This window comes from Tetrahymena thermophila, assembly GCF_000189635.1.
Source record: "Tetrahymena thermophila SB210 genomic scaffold scf_8254667, whole genome shotgun sequence".
NCBI classification, from domain to species: Eukaryota; Ciliophora; class Oligohymenophorea; order Hymenostomatida; family Tetrahymenidae; genus Tetrahymena; species Tetrahymena thermophila.
The window spans coordinates 1,570,517-1,589,755 of NW_002476434.1; the positions used below are offsets into that span (position 1 = coordinate 1,570,517).

The 19,239-nt window shown below is 23.2% G+C and overlaps 5 protein-coding genes across 5 annotated transcripts; 2 read left to right on the top strand and 3 right to left on the bottom strand. All coding sequences in view use genetic code 6, as the record gives it.

The window, feature by feature from the left end:
• Positions 1–361: 361 nt before the first annotated feature.
• TTHERM_00037290 (hypothetical protein) lies at positions 362–6,435 on the bottom strand (the record flags this gene model as incomplete). The annotated part of the gene is made up of 6 exons (XM_972037.1): positions 362–757; positions 1,060–1,913; positions 2,404–5,530; positions 5,587–6,036; positions 6,107–6,208; positions 6,268–6,435. 6 exons carry the CDS (start codon positions 6,433–6,435, stop codon positions 362–364), a joined length of 5,097 nt encoding a protein of 1,698 aa, XP_977130.1.
• Positions 6,436–7,327: 892 nt separating this feature from the next.
• On the bottom strand, positions 7,328–8,511 carry TTHERM_00037300 (MFS transporter; the record flags this gene model as incomplete). The annotated part of the gene is made up of 4 exons (XM_972038.3): positions 7,328–7,474; positions 7,552–7,922; positions 8,250–8,407; positions 8,498–8,511. 4 exons carry the CDS (start codon positions 8,509–8,511, stop codon positions 7,328–7,330), a joined length of 690 nt encoding a protein of 229 aa, XP_977131.3.
• Positions 8,512–8,821: 310 nt separating this feature from the next.
• TTHERM_000037309 (transmembrane protein, putative) lies at positions 8,822–10,846 on the top strand. The gene is made up of 2 exons (XM_012797150.1): positions 8,822–9,133; positions 9,188–10,846. The coding sequence occupies exons 1-2, from the start codon at positions 8,901–8,903 to the stop codon at positions 10,650–10,652; spliced, it is 1,698 nt and encodes a 565-aa protein (XP_012652604.1). The 5' UTR covers positions 8,822–8,900; the 3' UTR covers positions 10,653–10,846.
• Positions 10,847–11,490: 644 nt separating this feature from the next.
• TTHERM_00037310 (cation channel family protein) lies at positions 11,491–15,550 on the top strand (the record flags this gene model as incomplete). Its single annotated transcript, XM_972039.3, has 5 exons — positions 11,491–12,369; positions 12,640–12,871; positions 12,923–13,222; positions 13,432–13,790; positions 14,027–15,550. The coding sequence occupies 5 exons, from the start codon at positions 11,491–11,493 to the stop codon at positions 15,548–15,550; spliced, it is 3,294 nt and encodes a 1,097-aa protein (XP_977132.3).
• An 864-nt stretch (positions 15,551–16,414) lies between these two features.
• TTHERM_00037320 (hypothetical protein) lies at positions 16,415–17,569 on the bottom strand (the record flags this gene model as incomplete). The annotated part of the gene is made up of 1 exon (XM_972040.2): positions 16,415–17,569. The coding sequence occupies one exon, from the start codon at positions 17,567–17,569 to the stop codon at positions 16,415–16,417; it is 1,155 nt and encodes a 384-aa protein (XP_977133.2).
• Positions 17,570–19,239: the final 1,670 nt, after the last annotated feature.

Genomic DNA, 19,239 nt, shown 5'->3' on the forward strand with positions numbered 1-19,239 from the left:
ATTTACATGTCAATGTTTATTTATATTAATATATATAATCAATAAATGCCATTTTAAGTTTATAAATTGTTATTATAATATTGCATGAAGATACTTAATTAATTTACACTATTTCAAATATTTATCACTCGATTTTATCATTATACTTATTATTAAATTTTAGATACCAAATCTAAGTTAAAAGAAATAAATAGTAAATTAAATATTTTTTAAGATGAATTTCGATTATTTATTTATAGAATTCTCTGTTTGAGTGTGGAATATTTTATATATTTATTTATTATATAGAGAAGTAGCTAGCACTTGTATTTTAACACCTCTATGATTTATATATATTGATTAATTAGGAAAAATAGAAGTCTCATGAAAGACGAGTAGAAGCCATGTATATTTAGTTAAATGCTAGTTTGTAGCCAGCATTTTCTCTTGCTAATTCATATATTTGATTTTAAAGCAGATGCTTTTTATCTGTGTTATTAGAGTGAATTAAGGGAATGTTAGGAATTTAATTATAAATATAAATATCTTTAAGATGATTTATTACTTTATCTATGCTTAAATTTTCTATATCTTAATTTATTAATGCAGTCAAATGCTATTTTTTTTTGGTTAACTCTGATATTTTTTTTATTATTTGGGCTATCACTATATTATTTTTTTCTCCTCTTTCTTTAATAACATTTCTACTTACTTTTAGACTATTTAGATAGAAAAGATCAAGTAACTTAAGTGCATTTCTGATGTTGATCATTTCATCCTATTTTAGTTAAATTATATTAAGTCTTTTTTAATAAAAAACTAAATTTTATTGCATCAGTTTACTTTGGTATTTTTTATCTTATAAAATTAGGCAATTTTTAATTGAAAAAAGTGTAATTAATAAAATTTATTAATTCAATTCAACAAAATTTAATAGAATCTATCTATCTAAACAAACAAAGATTTTTTTAGATTTGTTTTTAAAAACACCAAAAAAACTGTAGAGTTGAAAAACGATAAATTTCTTAATATAATTTTAAATAAAATAAATTGTTTAAATAAATATGTGATTTATATTACTTGGGCATGTTCTATCAATAAAGAATTGAAGGAAGAGTATAAATATTTTTTATTTGTCATAGGAGTTGATCTTAGTTCAACACAAGAATTAAGGAATCTTTGAACAGTGTTTTATAAATTTTCTTCTAATACTTGCATTATGACTTTTGTATCGTGTAATACCTATTAAAAGTTATTGCTTCTCACTACTCTCTCTTCTAATTTGCTTGTATATTTTTCTGCTGTCTTAACTGCATTCCTAATGCTGTTAATTTCTATTTAATTTTCATTATTTTAATGAGTCTAGCTTTGGTTTTGCTGGCTACTTTGTTGATTACCAGAAGAATAATTTGAGCCAAATCCTGTATTCTGTTATTATGTAAATGCATTATTGCTAGGGTTGTTAAAGCTAGATGTTTATTGAAGTGGATTAGCAGAACCTGATTAAATTAACAGATTGTCATATTTTTCTTAATAATATGCAAAGTTAGTTGCAACTTAGTTATAGCATACAACCATTATTCCCATTATATCAAAATTTTTCAAAGCATCTATAGCATTTTATAGGTCAAGTACATTGTTTTCTATATTTTTAAATATACTATGCAAGTCTTTTAAAAAATTGACCCAGTTTCTTGCTATCAAATGGCAATAATCTTACAAATTAAAAATCAATTTATTTGAATAGGCATCTTGGCTGGTTTCTTAGTTAAAATCCATAAGAGCTTGCTCTTAAGCACTAAATAGATGCTAGAGGGAGTTCGGTAAATATTTTAGTAATAACTTTATTTACTCATAGTTAGTAAATTGAGGAGAGCTCACTGTTCCGAAACTTTGATTTGCCCCACTATTTGCTTTCTCTAAACCCTTCTAACCTATAAAAAAAGGGTTGATGTTATATTTTAAAAATTCTAAAGATATTTTCCTTATAATAATTAGTTAAAATTAAACAAACTTAATTTAAATGAAGAATGTAAGTTATGTTTTATATTATTTTAGAAAATTCATATTCAAAAAGATAAAAAATCTTAATTCAAAATAATAAAAAATTCTAATTCAAAATAATAAAAATTCTAATTTAAAATGATGAAAAATTTAGTTTTATTTAAAAGATAATTTTAATCCCTAATTTTATCAAAAATTATTGTAATTTTTAGGCAGAATATTTTTTCTTTGTTTTAGATTCTAAATTTCTTACTTTGCTTTATATTTTTTGGTTACATATTTTGTTATGGAATTTAGTTAATTTTTATTTTTTAATCTTAAAAAAAGAAAGAAAAAACTTTGAAAAAAAACTAAAGAAATATTTTGTAAGTTAAAATTTATTTGTTTGAACGGGTGTATGAAATTTAAATTTGAAATTACGTGAAATTGCAAGGTCTAATATGTGAATTAGCTAATCAACTTACGATTCATCAAATAATTTTGCAGAATTTAGCTAGTTAGAATCAACAATAGCCTTTATTTTAAGGAAAATATTATCTTATTACTTCAAAAGTTCAGTTACTCTTTATTCCAGACTCTTTATAATTTATTCTTAAGACTCTATTTTTCTATTAAATAATTCGCTTTGATTTATGGATTCACTGTACTCTTTAGTACTCTTTTCAAGCAAGGTGCTTTTCTCACTAAGTAGCTCTAAGTAGCTGCTTTTTTATTCTTCTAACTATTTGACTTACTTCTACATTTTTTCTATCTTCTTTTCAAGCTCGGCCTTTTGCTCTGAAAGCAGATAATTTTGCTTTGTTTAAGTCTATAAATATTCCTCAACCTGATTGTGACTATTTTGAATCTTTTCTATTTCCATTTAATACTACTTTATAATGTTCAATTCATTCTCCATAGATGATTTGTGCATGTGGGATATTTTTCCATGTAGCTAATCTGATGAACTCTTAAGCATCTTTTCTTTTATGGAGATTTCTCTTTCTAATATTTAATTATTCTCTTCTAGTATTCTAACCTTACTTTATAAATCATCTATTTCTTGCATTTTTTCATCAATCTATTGATTCTTTTCATAAATTTCTTGATTTTTATCAAATATTTCTTGATTTTTCTCCTCAATTTATCTATTTAAGATTTCTTCAAAATCTCTCTTCAACTCATTCTCTCTGCTTTAAATTCCATGCTAATACTCCTTTTCAAAAACAGCTGATTAGCTTTCCATTTTTTTGGATTGCTAATCTTTTTAAGCTGTTAGCTCTGCTATTTATTTAATATTCTATTCTATAATTATATTCTTCTCATTCATTAGTATTTAATAATTATGAATCTGATCTTCTAGCACTTAGATTTGCTTTGACTGCTTCTCAAGTTTCTTTTCTAACTCTGATTTTTTTTCTTGAAGGTAATTGTTTTGCTTGGCTTGCTATAAGAGAGAATCATCTTGTTTTCTAATACTGCTTTAAATTTGATCAATCTCGAATTCATATCTCTTTTTTATGGCTAACTCATTATCTACTTAGCTCTTAAGCATACTACTAATCTTTTCTTGCAATTCAGAAGTGGTAGTTTTTAATAGACTTTCTTTGACCTTTATTTCTCCTTTAAGTTGAGACACAGTTTCCTCCAATTATGTAACTTTCTTTTTTGCTTCCTCTAACTCATTATTTTTTTCACCAATCTATCTATTCATTTCGAATTACTACCATAGCTATTATTCTCTTCTTTCTAAGCCCTAGTGAAACTCTTTTTCGAAATGAATAACTTAATTTTCTATTTTTTTGATTTGGCTATCCCTTGAAAAAGAGAGCTCTTAGATTGTCTTACAGTTTTATTCAATAAGAGCATTTTTTTCACTAATTAAGTCTTAATAATTAGTCTTTTACTCTTCCAAAATTTGAATTTGTTAGAGCTACTTTTCTACTTTTCTTTCAAGCTCATTCTTTTGATCTTGAAGTAATTAGTTTTGATTCTTTTGAATTTGAAGAGCATCTTCAGAATGCTTTAGTTTATTTTTAAGTGATTCATTCATTTGCTCAGAGTTTTTACTTTCTTCCTATAGCTTTTGAGATTTACTATTTGCTAACTAAAGAGAGTCTTCTACAATCAATAGTTTGCCTTTTAATTACTCTATTTAATCATCTACCTATTTTTTTTATTCTAATAGCGAGTTGTTTAACTTGGATTAGCTATTAAGATTTTCTTCAGCCTATTTTAGTTTATTTAAAATTGAATCTATCTCTTGTTCATATTTTTATTTTAAAATATTCTCATTTTCAAGAGAAGTTTTTGCATAAAGATCAATGTAATCTTCTTTATCTTTGTTCGAGTTTAATAAGGCTTTTTCTTTCTCTGCAAGATCTACTTTTAAGGTATTTATTAATTAGTTTAACTCTACTATTTTACTCTTTAATTCCTCTAATTCTTAATTCTTTTCTCCTACTTATCTACTCAATATTTCTTCGAATTACTAATAAAGTTATTATTCCCTTCTCTCAAGTTCTTATTAGAATTCATTTTCAAATTTTTCAAAGTCTTCTTCTTGTTGTAAAGGATTAGTTGTATTCATGCATGCTTTTTCTAACTTATTATTGCTATTATTCAAAGGTTATCCCATAGCTTGTTATTGACATTTATCTGCTGAATTCTAAAGAGAGTTAAACTTAACAGAATCAAATGGATTAGGAGAATTACCAAAGAAAGGCTCTGAATTATTTATGTAATGCTCCATTTTTCTGCTTTCATTGTTTGATGCTAATTAATTCAGATTAATTTGAGTATCACCAATCTTATTATTTTATATGCCTATTTCATCATCTTCTTCTTCGTCTCTATTTGAATAAGCCTAACCTTCATCAAACACCTTTATATTTTAGTTCTAATTTCTTTCAATATCTTATGGACTCTTTTATAACTATTGCTTTGCATAATTATTCTAACTAAACTAATTTGGGTCTTTACCTAAATAATACTATTATATATTTTCTTAATCAGCATGATTAATTTATTGTTATGGATAACCCTTTAAGCTTTGTTTGGATGAATTTAACGAAGAAGATCTCTTTTAATTAGATATTTCCATTGATCTTCTTGAGTTTTGCTAAGATTTACCTCTTTTCTTTGAACTATTTAAAGAGCTTTGCTTACTATTTCTGCAGCTGCTTGTTTCTTCCTCGTTTTCAGCTTCTTCCCTTATCCTAAAAATAGGACTATTAAATTTCTATGTACTTTATAAGAATGAATGATTATCACTGCCATTTCTACAAGTATTATTTTAATCGTCTGTTCCTATTTCACTAATACTAATATCACTTTTACTTTATTCCATAAGTGATCTCTCATTTCTTTTGCTTAATAAATAGTCATTATTTGCATAAAAACCACTTCTTATTCTACTTTTGCTTAAAGGAGTTGTAACAGAAATCTAATAACTTCTCAAATGAACTTTATTCTGTTGCAATAATTTCTTAAGCTTTTCAGCCCTATCCCTTAAGTTTTCGTTTTCTTTTTTCCATTTTAACTACTCTTCAGCAAATTAGTTCTGTTTCTATTTATAATGTTATAGTTTTTAATATTCAAAAATAAATTTGGTTAAAATTTTACCTCATTTAACTAATTATTAGCATTTTATATTTAAATGTAAGACTGTTATAAGCGCTATTCTAAATCGTTATTTTTTTAGTTAAGCTCGTCTATGATTTATTCATATTCGTCTATCATTTAATTTATTTTAACTTTTTCTTCATTATAAAATTTATCACTTTGTGTAATTGAGTTATTTCCTAATTATAAAGTAGAATTTGGGTGTCCACTTTTATTTATGCCGCTTAAGTTCAAAAGATTATTTGTTTGACTTAAATAATTTCCACTATTATAATTTAAGTTCTAAGGTTCATTTTCAAAGCTCGCTGTTTATAGGCTTGCATCTTCACTTCTAAGTTTTTCTATAAGCTAATTTAAATCATTATTTTCTATCTCTAATTGCTTAAGTTTATCTTTTAACTCTTAACGATTTTGATCTAGCTTCTAAAGCTCATTAGTAGCATTTTCAAGCTAAATTATAAATATTATGAATAATTTTGTAAATTTTTTTTTATAAAATAGGTAAAGATTAACAACTTACATCTTTACTTAACACGTCAATAATCTACGTTGCCTTTTCAATAGCTAAATCTTTTTCGTTGTTCTCAACTTCAAGTCTCTAAATTGTATCAAATAGCTTTTACTTTTAGATTAATTTAAAAAAGTATTTCAATAGATTTTTTTCTGCAATTAACTTCTTACATATTCATCACCATAATATGATGACTGCTAAGTCTCTCTTGAAATAGAGGAATCCTTAAATGATTAATTCCTTTAACTCAAAATACCTGAATTCTTTTTATTTTGGGAATTATTTCGAAGAAGTTCTTTTTTAGGCTGCTAAATTGATGACAACGAAGATGATTTCATATCGATTATCTATCTATCTATATTTTAATATCACCTTTTTGAAATAATTTGTATGAATATTATTAATTTTTATTAGATAATATCTCAATTTAAATATAAAAATAATATTCAAATTGAAATTAATTTTTGTATTGGCTAACAACTATCTTTGATTAACTATCAAATTAATTATGTTTAGTTTATTATCACAATTCATTTTTACAAATCATAGTTGTTAATACAAAATAAATAGAAAAAAACAAATTACTTTTTAATAATTTCCTATTTTGTAATCTAAAAATTACTCACTAATTTGAATTAAAAACACAATTTTGAAAAAGCTATTAAAAATTTTAATTATTTTTCTAAATATTTATCAAAATAACTTTTTAGATTTATTTTAAATAAATATTATTTAGCTTTAGTTTTAATTTATTATTTTTAGATAAAAGTAGATTAACTTCACAAATTATAAAATTTTAATTTATTTTAATAAATAACTTTGAATTTTATTTGAAGAAATTTAATTATCTTTACAAATTGAAAGTAAATTTTAAGATACTTTGTGACTAATCAAATAAATTCATAAGATGTAATTCTCAATATAATTATTGCAATATTATTATATAAATTATAAAAAAATTAAAATTATAAATAGAGTTTCCTCTTTTTATATTTTGTTATCGGCCATACTAAGGTGAAAACACCGGATCCCATTCGAACTCCGAAGTTAAGCGCCTTAAGGCTGGGTTAGTACTAAGGTGGGGGACCGCTTGGGAAGTCCCAGTGTCGATAACCTTTTTTGTTTTTACTGTTTTCTATTGAAATTAAATTATTTTATATCTTTAATTTTTAGTTTTTTGTATTATTATTTTTAAATTAGCTTAAACTTTTTTTTATAAAACTTTTTAAATCAATAATTTTGTTATCGGCCATACTAAGGTGAAAACACCGGATCCCATTCGAACTCCGAAGTTAAGCGCCTTAAGGCTGGGTTAGTACTAAGGTGGGGGACCGCTTGGGAAGTCCCAGTGTCGATAACCTTTTTTTGTTATTATTTCTTATTAGGTAAAATAATATTAAAGTTTAAGTTTATATAATTTGATAAATTAGGTTAAATTTTATATTTATATTTACCTTTTTAATTATTAATTTTGTTATCGGCCATACTAAGGTGAAAACACCGGATCCCATTCGAACTCCGAAGTTAAGCGCCTTAAGGCTGGGTTAGTACTAAGGTGGGGGACCGCTTGGGAAGTCCCAGTGTCGATAACCTTTTTTGTTGTTTGAAATTAAATTATTTTATATCTTTAATTTTTAATTTTTTGTATTATTATTTTTAAATTAGCTTAAACTAATATTTAATAAAACTTTTGAAATCAATAATTTTGTTATCGGCCATACTAAGGTGAAAACACCGGATCCCATTCGAACTCCGAAGTTAAGCGCCTTAAGGCTGGGTTAGTACTAAGGTGGGGGACCGCTTGGGAAGTCCCAGTGTCGATAACCTTTTTTTTAAATTAAAATATATTTTGAAAACCTATCACATTTATTAAGTGATTAATTTTATTATATCTTTAATATAAAATATAAATTTATTTTAGATGATTAAATTTTGTTGTCGGCCATACTAAGGTGAAAACACCGGATCCCATTCGAACTCCGAAGTTAAGCGCCTTAAGGCTGGGTTAGTACTAAGGTGGGGGACCGCTTGGGAAGTCCCAGTGTCGACAACCTTTTTTGGTTTTTTAAATTAATTTTATTTAAATGTAATATATTCAAATTAAATAATATATATTATAATTTTAATTAATCAATAAAATATATTTATTCACATTTATTTTATTAATTTTGTTGTCGGCCATACTAAGGTGAAAACACCGGATCCCATTCGAACTCCGAAGTTAAGCGCCTTAAGGCTGGGTTAGTACTAAGGTGGGGGACCGCTTGGGAAGTCCCAGTGTCGACAACCTTTTTTTGTTTCAGTTTAAATCTTAATTTTAAAAATAAAATGATATTTTTTATTCAAAAGAAACTTGAATAAAATATTTATTAGATAATTAAAAACAGATTGAAAAAATACTTTATGAATCTCATCTTATTTTTGAATTAAAATTCACATAATATTTACAAATTTATTTTCTAGAAGTTAATTAGAATTTATTATTTTAGCTTTGATAATGCAAATAGTTAAATAACTAAATGAAAGAATAAATAATTTAATCTAGTTTTAAAAAATTATGATTATTTCTAAATTTAGATATTATTTTATTACTAAATTATTTAATCAAACTTATGTTTTTATTTGATTTAAATAGCAAAAATCAGCTGATATATCAGCAAAAAGCAATTTAATTAAATATCTCAATTAATTATTAATTTATTTTATAAATAAAAAGAAATAGAGGTTTTATTTGTATTTATTTATTTATTTTTTCATTAGATAGTTAGTAGAATAACAAGTAAAAAGTTTTCAAAATTTCAAAATGAATGGATTAAAGAAATTAGAGCTTCATTAATTGATTCTGCCCATTAATCTTTTTTTCTAGCTTTATTAAATAAAAGTATAATATGATATGGATTACAACATCATCATGCCGTTGATACTGATTTTCTCTTAAAGAATATTGAGGATTGTAGATTTTATAATAAGATAATAATAAGCAGTAAACTTAAATAATAATGGTAATAGCATTGACATTTCAAAGACTTTTATAACGTAATTAATTATTTTATCATATTATTTTTAATGTATTTTATAATACTTTTTTAGGATACTCAAAATTTTACTGTATTTTGATAAAATTTACTATGACTATCTCTATGATAATGGGACTCCAAACGCTTATTTTTTAGGAATGGTTTACTATTAAACTTTCTATAATTTATTATTTTCCATCAAAATGATATAAGGAAGTTTACCTTAAGAGATAGACTTAAAAGAAGCTCCTTCTTGCTATAATATTTGGGTATTTCATGAGTCTTATTTGAATGTTTAAGGTTAATCGTGCTATTTATCAAGCTAGACTATTGAGACAAGAAGCTATTAATTTATATTTTTTGCATTAATAAATGGTCTACTTATATTTACAGGATTGCATATTGCAACTAAAATAGGATGTGATATGAAATCTGAAATTATGTATATTTTAAAAGTGAGGATTCTGGAGTCAGTAAAGTATTTTACTATTTCGTTTTTTAAAGTTTTTCTTATCAGTAACTATCCAGTGTAATATATTATCACCTAAGTAATAAAAATAATCTCAATTAAAAACCTTCCTCTGAACTATGTGCCTATTTAGAAAAATGACTTTATAATGAGTAGTCTTTTTTAAGTCAATCTTTATCCGGCCACTCTCTGTTATACTGTTCAGGGTATAAGGATAATTTAAGAATAAAATATGAGAGATACATGGCTCTTTTTGATAATTGAGTAAGTGGATAATGTTTGTTCTATTTCATTCTATTTGTTGATTGTACTACAATTTAGAAATCATTCTCTCCTCTACCCTGAATTTTTTTTCATTTTAATAAGTATTTTGGCATAAGTAGTAAATTTACTAACTATGATTCATACATGGTACCTACTGAAAAGGTTTGGACCTATTTTGACTCTGAATATAAACAAAACTAATCCTTCGTGCTAAGAAGTAAAAAAAATGGTCAATGGAAGTCTTAAAATAATAACTTAGTAAATAAAAATAGTAATTATTGAATAAGAGAATGATAAATCTGATAGCGTTTTAAGTAATTTAGATATGATAAGAATGATGTTTCAATTTTCAAAAACTTATGATATTTATTTAAGCTACAAATTATCAAATAACACAACAATAATATTTTAACTTTTTTTTAAAGTAAAAAAGTTTCATATTTCAATGAGTAACTATTAATTAATTGAAGATAATTACAAAATTTTTTAGCAAATTTGCTAGCTCTCAAACGATTAAGAACATTCAATAGAATTTAATAGATACAACTCTCAGCGTTTTAAACTTTAAGACGAGTTTAAAGTATACAAATTTAAATTACTTTTTATAAAAATAGCTTTTCCAAAGCAGGATATTTCTTTTTCAATCAAAAAAATATTTAACAAATACGAATTTGATAGCAACACTATCCTAAAAAAATATGTAGCGACTTGTCATTAAGTAGTTGCATATCTAAAAATTGTTGAGTCAGAGATGCTATTTCACCCAAAATAAATATTATATGATCTCTATGACTCATAGTAATGATTAAGCTTGGTCATTTCCTAACTAACTCTTCTAAATTAATAAACAAACAAATATTTAAATACATAACTAAATAGATCAATAACTAAATAACCTACTAACTAACTAAATAAATAAATAACCAACTCACTTATTCTTTATACATATGTATTTAAATTTTATGTTTGTTTTATTTTTTTAAGAAAAGTTAATTCATTAATATTAATATTTTTAATTAATTAATTAATTTTTTATTAATTTTATGTTAAACATAAAAAATTAACTGCTATGTTTATTTGGCTAAAATACAGCCAGAGATCGAAATATTAAAGTTATTATTTTTTATATTTAGATAATTGCTTTTAAATAATTATAATTAATTTTTACATTTTAGAAAAAAATAAGAACTTTGAAGATTTAAAAAAAAGTCGTTTAATAATAGTTTAAAATATAATTACAAAAAATTGGTAAATAGAGACAATATAAACACTAATAATATTAAATAATTCAACTTATCATATGGTTAAATGATATATTATTAATTATATCATTTATTAAAAATAAACTTATTGTGTTTTGATGTCGTGTCATACATACTAACATAGAAATAATCTATTATTTTGTTTATTTTTAATTTTTAACACACTATTGGCAAATAAAAGTAGAACAAAATCTTTTATTTATTTATTTATTAATTTACTTCTACAAAAGAATTTAAACAAAAATTATAATTCTTATTAGCTCTACTAAGACTACCGCCACCACACAATGAATGATGTAACTTAAAATGAGATTTTTATGTTTTCCTAATAGATTAATTAATATATATAAGTTTGAATTAAGAGACAAAATAAACTTTTAAATGGGACCTAAGCATCTCTATTTTAACTCTATCTAAATGGCTAAAGAAGGTGAAAGTTATTTTTCTATGAAAAATATTCCTGAAAGTATGGAAAATACTTAATATCCTACTTAGAATGAAGATTTAATAAAAATTGAAAAAGGTTTAAATGCGAATTAATGTCAATTGATATATGAGGACGTGTAAAAATTAACAAAAGCAGATAATAGTTTTTAATTTACAGAAGATGCTTTACATTAGCTTAATAATTAATGTCTATCAAACACGATTGAGCTAAATGAAGATAAACTCTATCCTAGCTGTTTAGAAGATGAAAAAATATAAATTAATGAAGAAACTAACAAAAAGTTTGTAACCAAATCTTCAGTGTCAACTAGCTAAATTTGCTGTAGTAGGAAAAAATACAGTAGTGATTTCAACTCAAGTAGTGTGATTAAGAAATATCTATAATTGAATAAATAAGATCAAAAAAGTAAAATTTCTACCTTTAATATACCAAATATGTCTCCAGTTTGCTAGAGGATTGTTTAGTATTAAGAAATGCTGTAATTTGAAAAGGTAGTTATTTCAAATAACTTTGAGATATCCAAAAATGATAGCAGACTTTAGTAGTTGAAAACAATATAGGATGAGAGAAGAAAAAAAATATTCTTTAAAAAAAGCTGGCTATAAATTTTATATTACATAGGGAAAATGAAAAGAATAATGTGCTAAACGATTTTATTTTTTAGACCTCACATGTTGAGTTAATGGCAACTAAAAATAATCAATGATGTCGCTAGTGATTTTACAATTTAGCAATCTTCAATTTAGAACTCAACTAGAAACTAAAATTATAAGCGTATTATCAAAAGATATAATACACACTTCATGAAGCAAGTAATAAAAGGATTACTATTAAAAGCTAACTCATTAAAATAATTTAAAAATAAAATGTCTAATTGCATATAAAATTGTATTCAATTTCTGCCTTTATTTGATTCGATGAGTTTTTCTTTTTAGATTTGGGAATTTATTATCTTCTTGATAACAACTATCAATTTCATAATGATTCCAATAGAACTGTGCTTAGGAGTGGATTTAATTGGATTTTATTCACTATTTAAATATATTTGCGTTATTTTATTAACAATTGATGTTTTTATAAAGGCAAACACAATTACATATGAAGAGAGCTAAGAGAAAGATTTTCATTTAAGCATAATTACTAAATACTTATTTGGCGCTTTTATCTTAGATGCTGTTAGTATTCTTTCTCTATTAAACTTTTTTCTCCCTTATGAATATGTTATTCTCTTATTCTTTGTTAAAATTTTTAACTTTTCAAAAATAATTAACAAAATTTAAGAGAAACTTGTGCTGAGCAGTGCATATACTTCAGGTAACATTGATTTATATTAAATTATATTTCTATTTCTAACATTTAAAAAAGGAATAGTCTCATTTGTCATTTTATTTCTTAAAGCTCTCTACTTCTGCCATATTTTTTCTTGTGGGTTTCTTAAGCTTGGACTTTATCAAATCCAAAACGATAAAGGATGGTTAATTCATTACGAAATAGATAGTGTCAATAGATGGACATAATATCTATATAGCTACTATTTCTCTGTAATCACTATGACAACGATTGGATATGGTGATATTACAGCTTAAACTGAGATAGAGAAGTTTTTTATGATCTTTTTCACAATCATATCTTGCGGAATTTTTGGCTACACTATAAACTCAATAGGTATATATTCAGTTTATTTTGAATGAAGAAAAATAATATATCAAATCTCTAAATCAAAAACAAAATAAAATATTAATAAAAAAATTAATTTTTTTTTTTGAAAATATTTAATTTTAAAATAGGAAATATTCTTTATGACTTTAATAAGAAAAACGAGCATTTTTTATAATAATTAGCTTAACTAAATAAATATTTTAAATTCTTTAAAGTTGACATAGCTCTTTAAAATAAAGCTAGAAAATACCTAGAGTTTGTTAATTCTGAAAAATTTTCTGATAATTATGTCTCAACCGATTCTTCTCTTTCTTCTCTCTCAAGCTACCTTTAAAATGAAATTAAGTTAAACACATGTAAGAAGGTACTTGATAAATTCTAAATCCTTACTTAGCTATTTTCTGAGTAATTTAGACAAAGTCTCTCATCAAAAATGAAAGAATTAGAACTTGCTCCAGAATAATTTATTTTCAAATAAGGGTAATGCATTGAGCCAGCTATTTATTTTATAAATTGTGGTGTGATATAAATAGTTAATGAAAAATGCAATACTTCTAATAAATAAGAAATCTAAGTAATCTTTCTATAATTATATTTCTTTAAACACTATAGAATTTAAAAAAAGTTTGATTTTTAAATTAATTTCTTTAAATTTTTTATTTGTAAAATTAAAAAAATTTTATAATTTTAATAAGGAAAATTTTAAATTGTTAATTTTTTATTTTCAAAAAATACTTCAAAAAAATAATAAATTTATTTTTTGTTAATATTTTGGTTTTTTCAAATTTATTTTTGTTAACTTTTAAAAAGTCTTTAAAACATGGAGAAATTTTTGGTATTGAAGACTTTTTTGGAGAAGTAAATGAAAAAAAATTTAGTTTTAAGAGTAAAGATTCATCAAGCATGTTTTATCTAACTTAGTCAGACTTTTAATAAGAACTAAAAAAATATCCAGATTAGGTTGAAGCTTATTGTTATTTGAGAGATTCGATTTAGTTTAATTTTGATTACAGTAAAATATCTAAGCCCTGCTTTTCATGCAAAAGATATACTCATGCTCTAAACAAATGTCCTTACTTGTTTTATGGAACAAACGAAAGCAGGATTATATAAAATTATAATAGAGAAATAGGCTAAATAGTTAAAGCCTTTGAGAGAAAATCATTCAATAAAGTAAATTCATTAAGTATTGAAAGATATGTCAAGTAAAAGGCTGATGAGTTTTTATTATCTAATTAAAGACATTAGATGATTTAATCAAGAATTTAATTTTCTGAATTAGAATTAGATTAATAAGATGATGAAACCTTTCTTGCAAATTGCTCTTAAATGGGGTATAAAGATTTTCAATTAAATAACAATCAGCACTTAATTGAAGAATAAATCGAATAGTCATAACCATCCTCAGTATTCAATAAATTTCCTAGTTAGTAGTTCATACATATGATAAGTACTAAAGATCAATAGAAAAATGCAAATATAAAAACTTTTGATTCTTCGAAATTTGAAGTCGATAATGTACTGACACAAATGTCTTCATCAAAAATAAATAATAAGGAACCATACGAAAATGCCTAATTGTATTATTTTAACTCATAAAATTTAATTAAGACATTAGACATAGACGCAGAAATGATGGTTAAAAATTAAATTAAATCAAATAGCAATATATAGAATGACTTTACCACAGTTTATGAAAAATCTTAAATTCTTATTTAATCTCAATTTTCTAAACAGAAATCATAGTAATAATCTGAGATGTAAAATTCATAAAACAGTTCGAATGCTTATTATAGCAACTAATAAAATATTAATGGTAATAGTGGTGTTTTACTTAAATTACCTTTGGGAAAATCTAATGCAACATAAAAAAAAGAAAAATCAAATAGCATAGAATAAGTTATTTCATTTGGGAATATCCCCTATTCTAAAACATAAACGTTTAAATCTTAATCAATTTAAGATTAAGGAGGCTTAGGATTATTTTATCAAGCAACTTAATAAAATTTTACTGAATTAAAAGAAATGATGTACTCAATTATGAATTACTTCTAGCATTAAGAGTTGATTGGGAGTGTTAAAAAATAAAAGAAAATATTTGAAGATAAATAGAAAGCAAATTGGTCAATTAGCCCTCAGCTTATTGGAGATTTAGATCTTGATTCTTTACACAATTACAAGACTTACTTTCCCAACTATAATATTGACAAAGTTATTAAAAAGATGAAGCTTAAACTAGCAATTGCTCATATGAAAATTAATTAAAATTCTCTAGTATAATCAGCTTAAATTAAAAATTCTTAAAAATAATTTACAAAATAATAATTAAAATGAATGACTTTACTAAATCCAGAGAAACACATTGATTAAAATTTAATATTCTTTTTAAGATTTCAAAATACCATCCTATTATTTTTAATAACCAATTTATTATTATATTTCTAATTTCCATAAATTATATTAAATTATATCTTAAATTTCCATTTATAGAATTATTTTAATTTTCATTACAATAAATATTATTAGATAGTTAAATATTTCATTGACACATTATTTAATGAATGAATAAGAAAAATAAAATTAATTTTAACATTAATAAAATAATATAAGTTATTTTAAGAAATAAAAATTTATATCTACAAAATTTAATCATTATTCTATCAATAGATAAATAATTAAATCAAATTTCTATTAAGAATTATTAAATTAATTACTGTAATTCATCTTTAAATTTCGCATTGCGATAGACGAATTTTCAAAATTTTGAAATTAAAAAAAAAGTTGGATAAATTTAGAAATAATTACATACATTTTTTTTATCAGACTCAAAAATTGCAGTACACACTTTATTTTTGAACATTCTTCCAGTAAAACCCTTAATATTTTTGCAAATTAAGAGGTGTGTAGTTTGTGAAGTTTACAGCAATCAAAAAGACTTAACTAATAAAAATCTGTCAGTTTAACCTAACTACATAGATAATTATTATTTTAAATAGATTAATATAAAATATTTAGAGTATTATATTATATATAAATGAAAATTTATTAATAATTAAAATTTTATAAAAAGAATAAAATAAATCAATTGAAAATATGTTTTTTAAACTTGTTTTATATATAAAAAACACAAATTCAATTGAATTTAGCAAGTTTGCTTTAATAAAAAAACAAATAAGAGTTTATTTTTTTAATAATATTTCATTCTTATTATTAACTTTAATGTTTTTTTAATGGTGCAAAAGCTCTAATAATAGGTTCTCTGGGTTAGTCTGGGTTATATTTATATAACATAAATTTTTTTAGGAGCATTCTTCCAATTTTAAGTATTTTTTCATCTTTATCAACGTTAAATGATATTCTTGGTCTGTATCCTTCACCATATTATTCCATAAACTCATTTTAATTAAATAAAACATCTACATTTGTATCCAGTTAACCTTAAACATCTTCAGCAAAGAAATGCAATCCTAATGTTTATTAATCATTTATGCTTGACCATTATCCTGGATTGTCAATAGTCATAGCTTATAGATCAGGCTCTTGTCTTAAAGAGGATAGAATTTGTTACATTTTATTGAGCATATACTGTGGTAAAATTATTTCATCTTGAATATTAGGATCTATATAAACAGTGGCAGCTTTTTAATCTTATCCAAAAGATTCTATTGGTTATCCAAAAAACTCTATATTCGCTTAATATATATCGCTGTTATACTTTTAACTTTCTATATTCTTCATAATTATGAATTAGCCAGATATAAGTTTTAAATCATATCCTCCCAAAGTTAGAATATAGATATTATCTGATGAAAGATATAGAGAGTATGACAACTAATCTATTTTACCTTGTTTATAAAAGGCGCTTAAAAAGCTAGATTCAATACTTTTATCAAAACCTAAACCCAGGCTATAATATTCATAGCGCTGGTCTTTGCTATTTTGGAATACATTTTTTACATAAAAAGCTTTTTCTATAATCAAAGGTTTCTAGATTTACTTATTATATTCTTCTTGATAATATATTCTTATTTAAACTACATCACCTTAAGCTGAGTAGTATTGATTTATCTTTTCAGAAAATTTTTCCTTTACGATGCACGCATTTGCAGCAGTGCTACATTACACAGTAGCTGGTTGATTATCATTATAAATAAGACAGTTAACACAATCTGGAGATGTGAAATAGCTTATATTTGAGCTAAAATCAACTTTCATACTCACATAGTCTTAATTTGAGTAGAATTTTATTTTTGCATCATAAAGAGTAAAAACGATACGTTTATTAGGTGGGTTAGGAATCGTAGCACAGATACAAAAAATCAAATGAATAATTAATAAAGCTAATTTTTTCATTTCTCAATAAACTCTAAATTTATTAATTTTTTCTCAAATTAATTAAATAATTATTATTTTTTTTAATTATTAAAAATCCTTAAAACAAAAATCTCTCAAAAAATCAATGAATAATTTACTTAATTTGTAATATTTACTTGTTTTTTTTTGTGAGGATATTATCAATTTTATACTTTTTTTATCAAAAAAAACTAATTTGATCTAATAAATTGAAAATAAATGAAATATTTTACTATAAAAATGTTAAATATTTAATCTAATTCATATTTTTTTAGAAATAATAAATTGTCTTTTCTTATTTATTTTATAATAAGCTAATATATTCATTTTTATTTCCTAATCTTTTTGGTAAAACAAAAAACAGAGGAAAAAAATTATTTCTGATCAGGTATTTATCAAAAATTGCATTAGCAAGTTTACAGACCGAAAAATTTATTTTCTTAATAAGTCATCTCTCTAATTTTATTTAGAAAAAATAAAAAAATAATATTTGATGTAATCTTCAAGATAAATTGGTTTCTGAAAGAGTTAATTTTTTTAACTGATTCTTCATATTTTATGACTTCTATAATAGAATAAGATTATCATTTTTATTTTATTAATAAATTTGTTATTGTTAAAATAGTAAATAATATAAATTATCAAATTACAATAAGTGGTAATTAATCTATTAAAACTAAATAAATAAATAAATTAGGAGATCAGAAATAATTTTGTCCTTTATTTGATAATTCTAATTTTTTTATTTTAAATTAGTCAAAATTAAATCTAAGTTTTTCTTGTAAATAAAACCTGATTACTCAGCAATCATAAAATGAGTATTACATTATTATCATCTATATTATGAATCAAATTAGTTAATTTATTTTTTTTTAAGTTCAGTTGCACCCTAAAAGAATATGATTTTCAAATTTCTAATAAAAAAATAAAGTCTCATTTGGATTTATATCTTTAAATTTGGATTCAGAGAGTTATTTATTTCTTAAAAATTATTTAAAATTATTCTTTGTCATCATTTATTTTTTCATAAAATCGAATATTATTTTCTAAATCAAAGTAAATAACTGCTAAATTCAAAAAAATTAATTATGAATTTAGATAATTTTTTGATAAGTACAAGGTATTTTTAGATTTAACGTTGTTCTTGGATATAGAAAGGAGAAATACTTTTAGAAAAAATCTGCAATCATGAGTCGAAATGAAAAGGAGGTACAATATGCATCCAAATTTATTTAAACTCTCAAAACTACCAACTTTTAAAAGGTGAAAAATCAAATTTTTTACAAAAAATGAAGACTTTTATAACCCAGTTAAAAAAAATCTATTTTATTTTATAAAATAGAATATTTATAATTTGATTTTATTATTTAAATTCAATTTAAAAATTTTTATAATTCAAATATATTTTTTTAAAATTATCAATCATGAATAATCAATAAGTTAAATTTGATTTGCTTCATTCATAGTAGAAATAATTATTTTTAAATATTTTAAAGTAAAAAATAATTTCATATATTTTATTTATTATAGATTTAACTATAAAACTCTCTGAATTAATTTTATAATAATATCTGTAAATTCTGAAGAATTTTAATAATTAATCTTCTTTAAAAGCATCTATATCTTTAATAAACGATATAAATTTCATTTGTTTATTAAACTTTTAGATT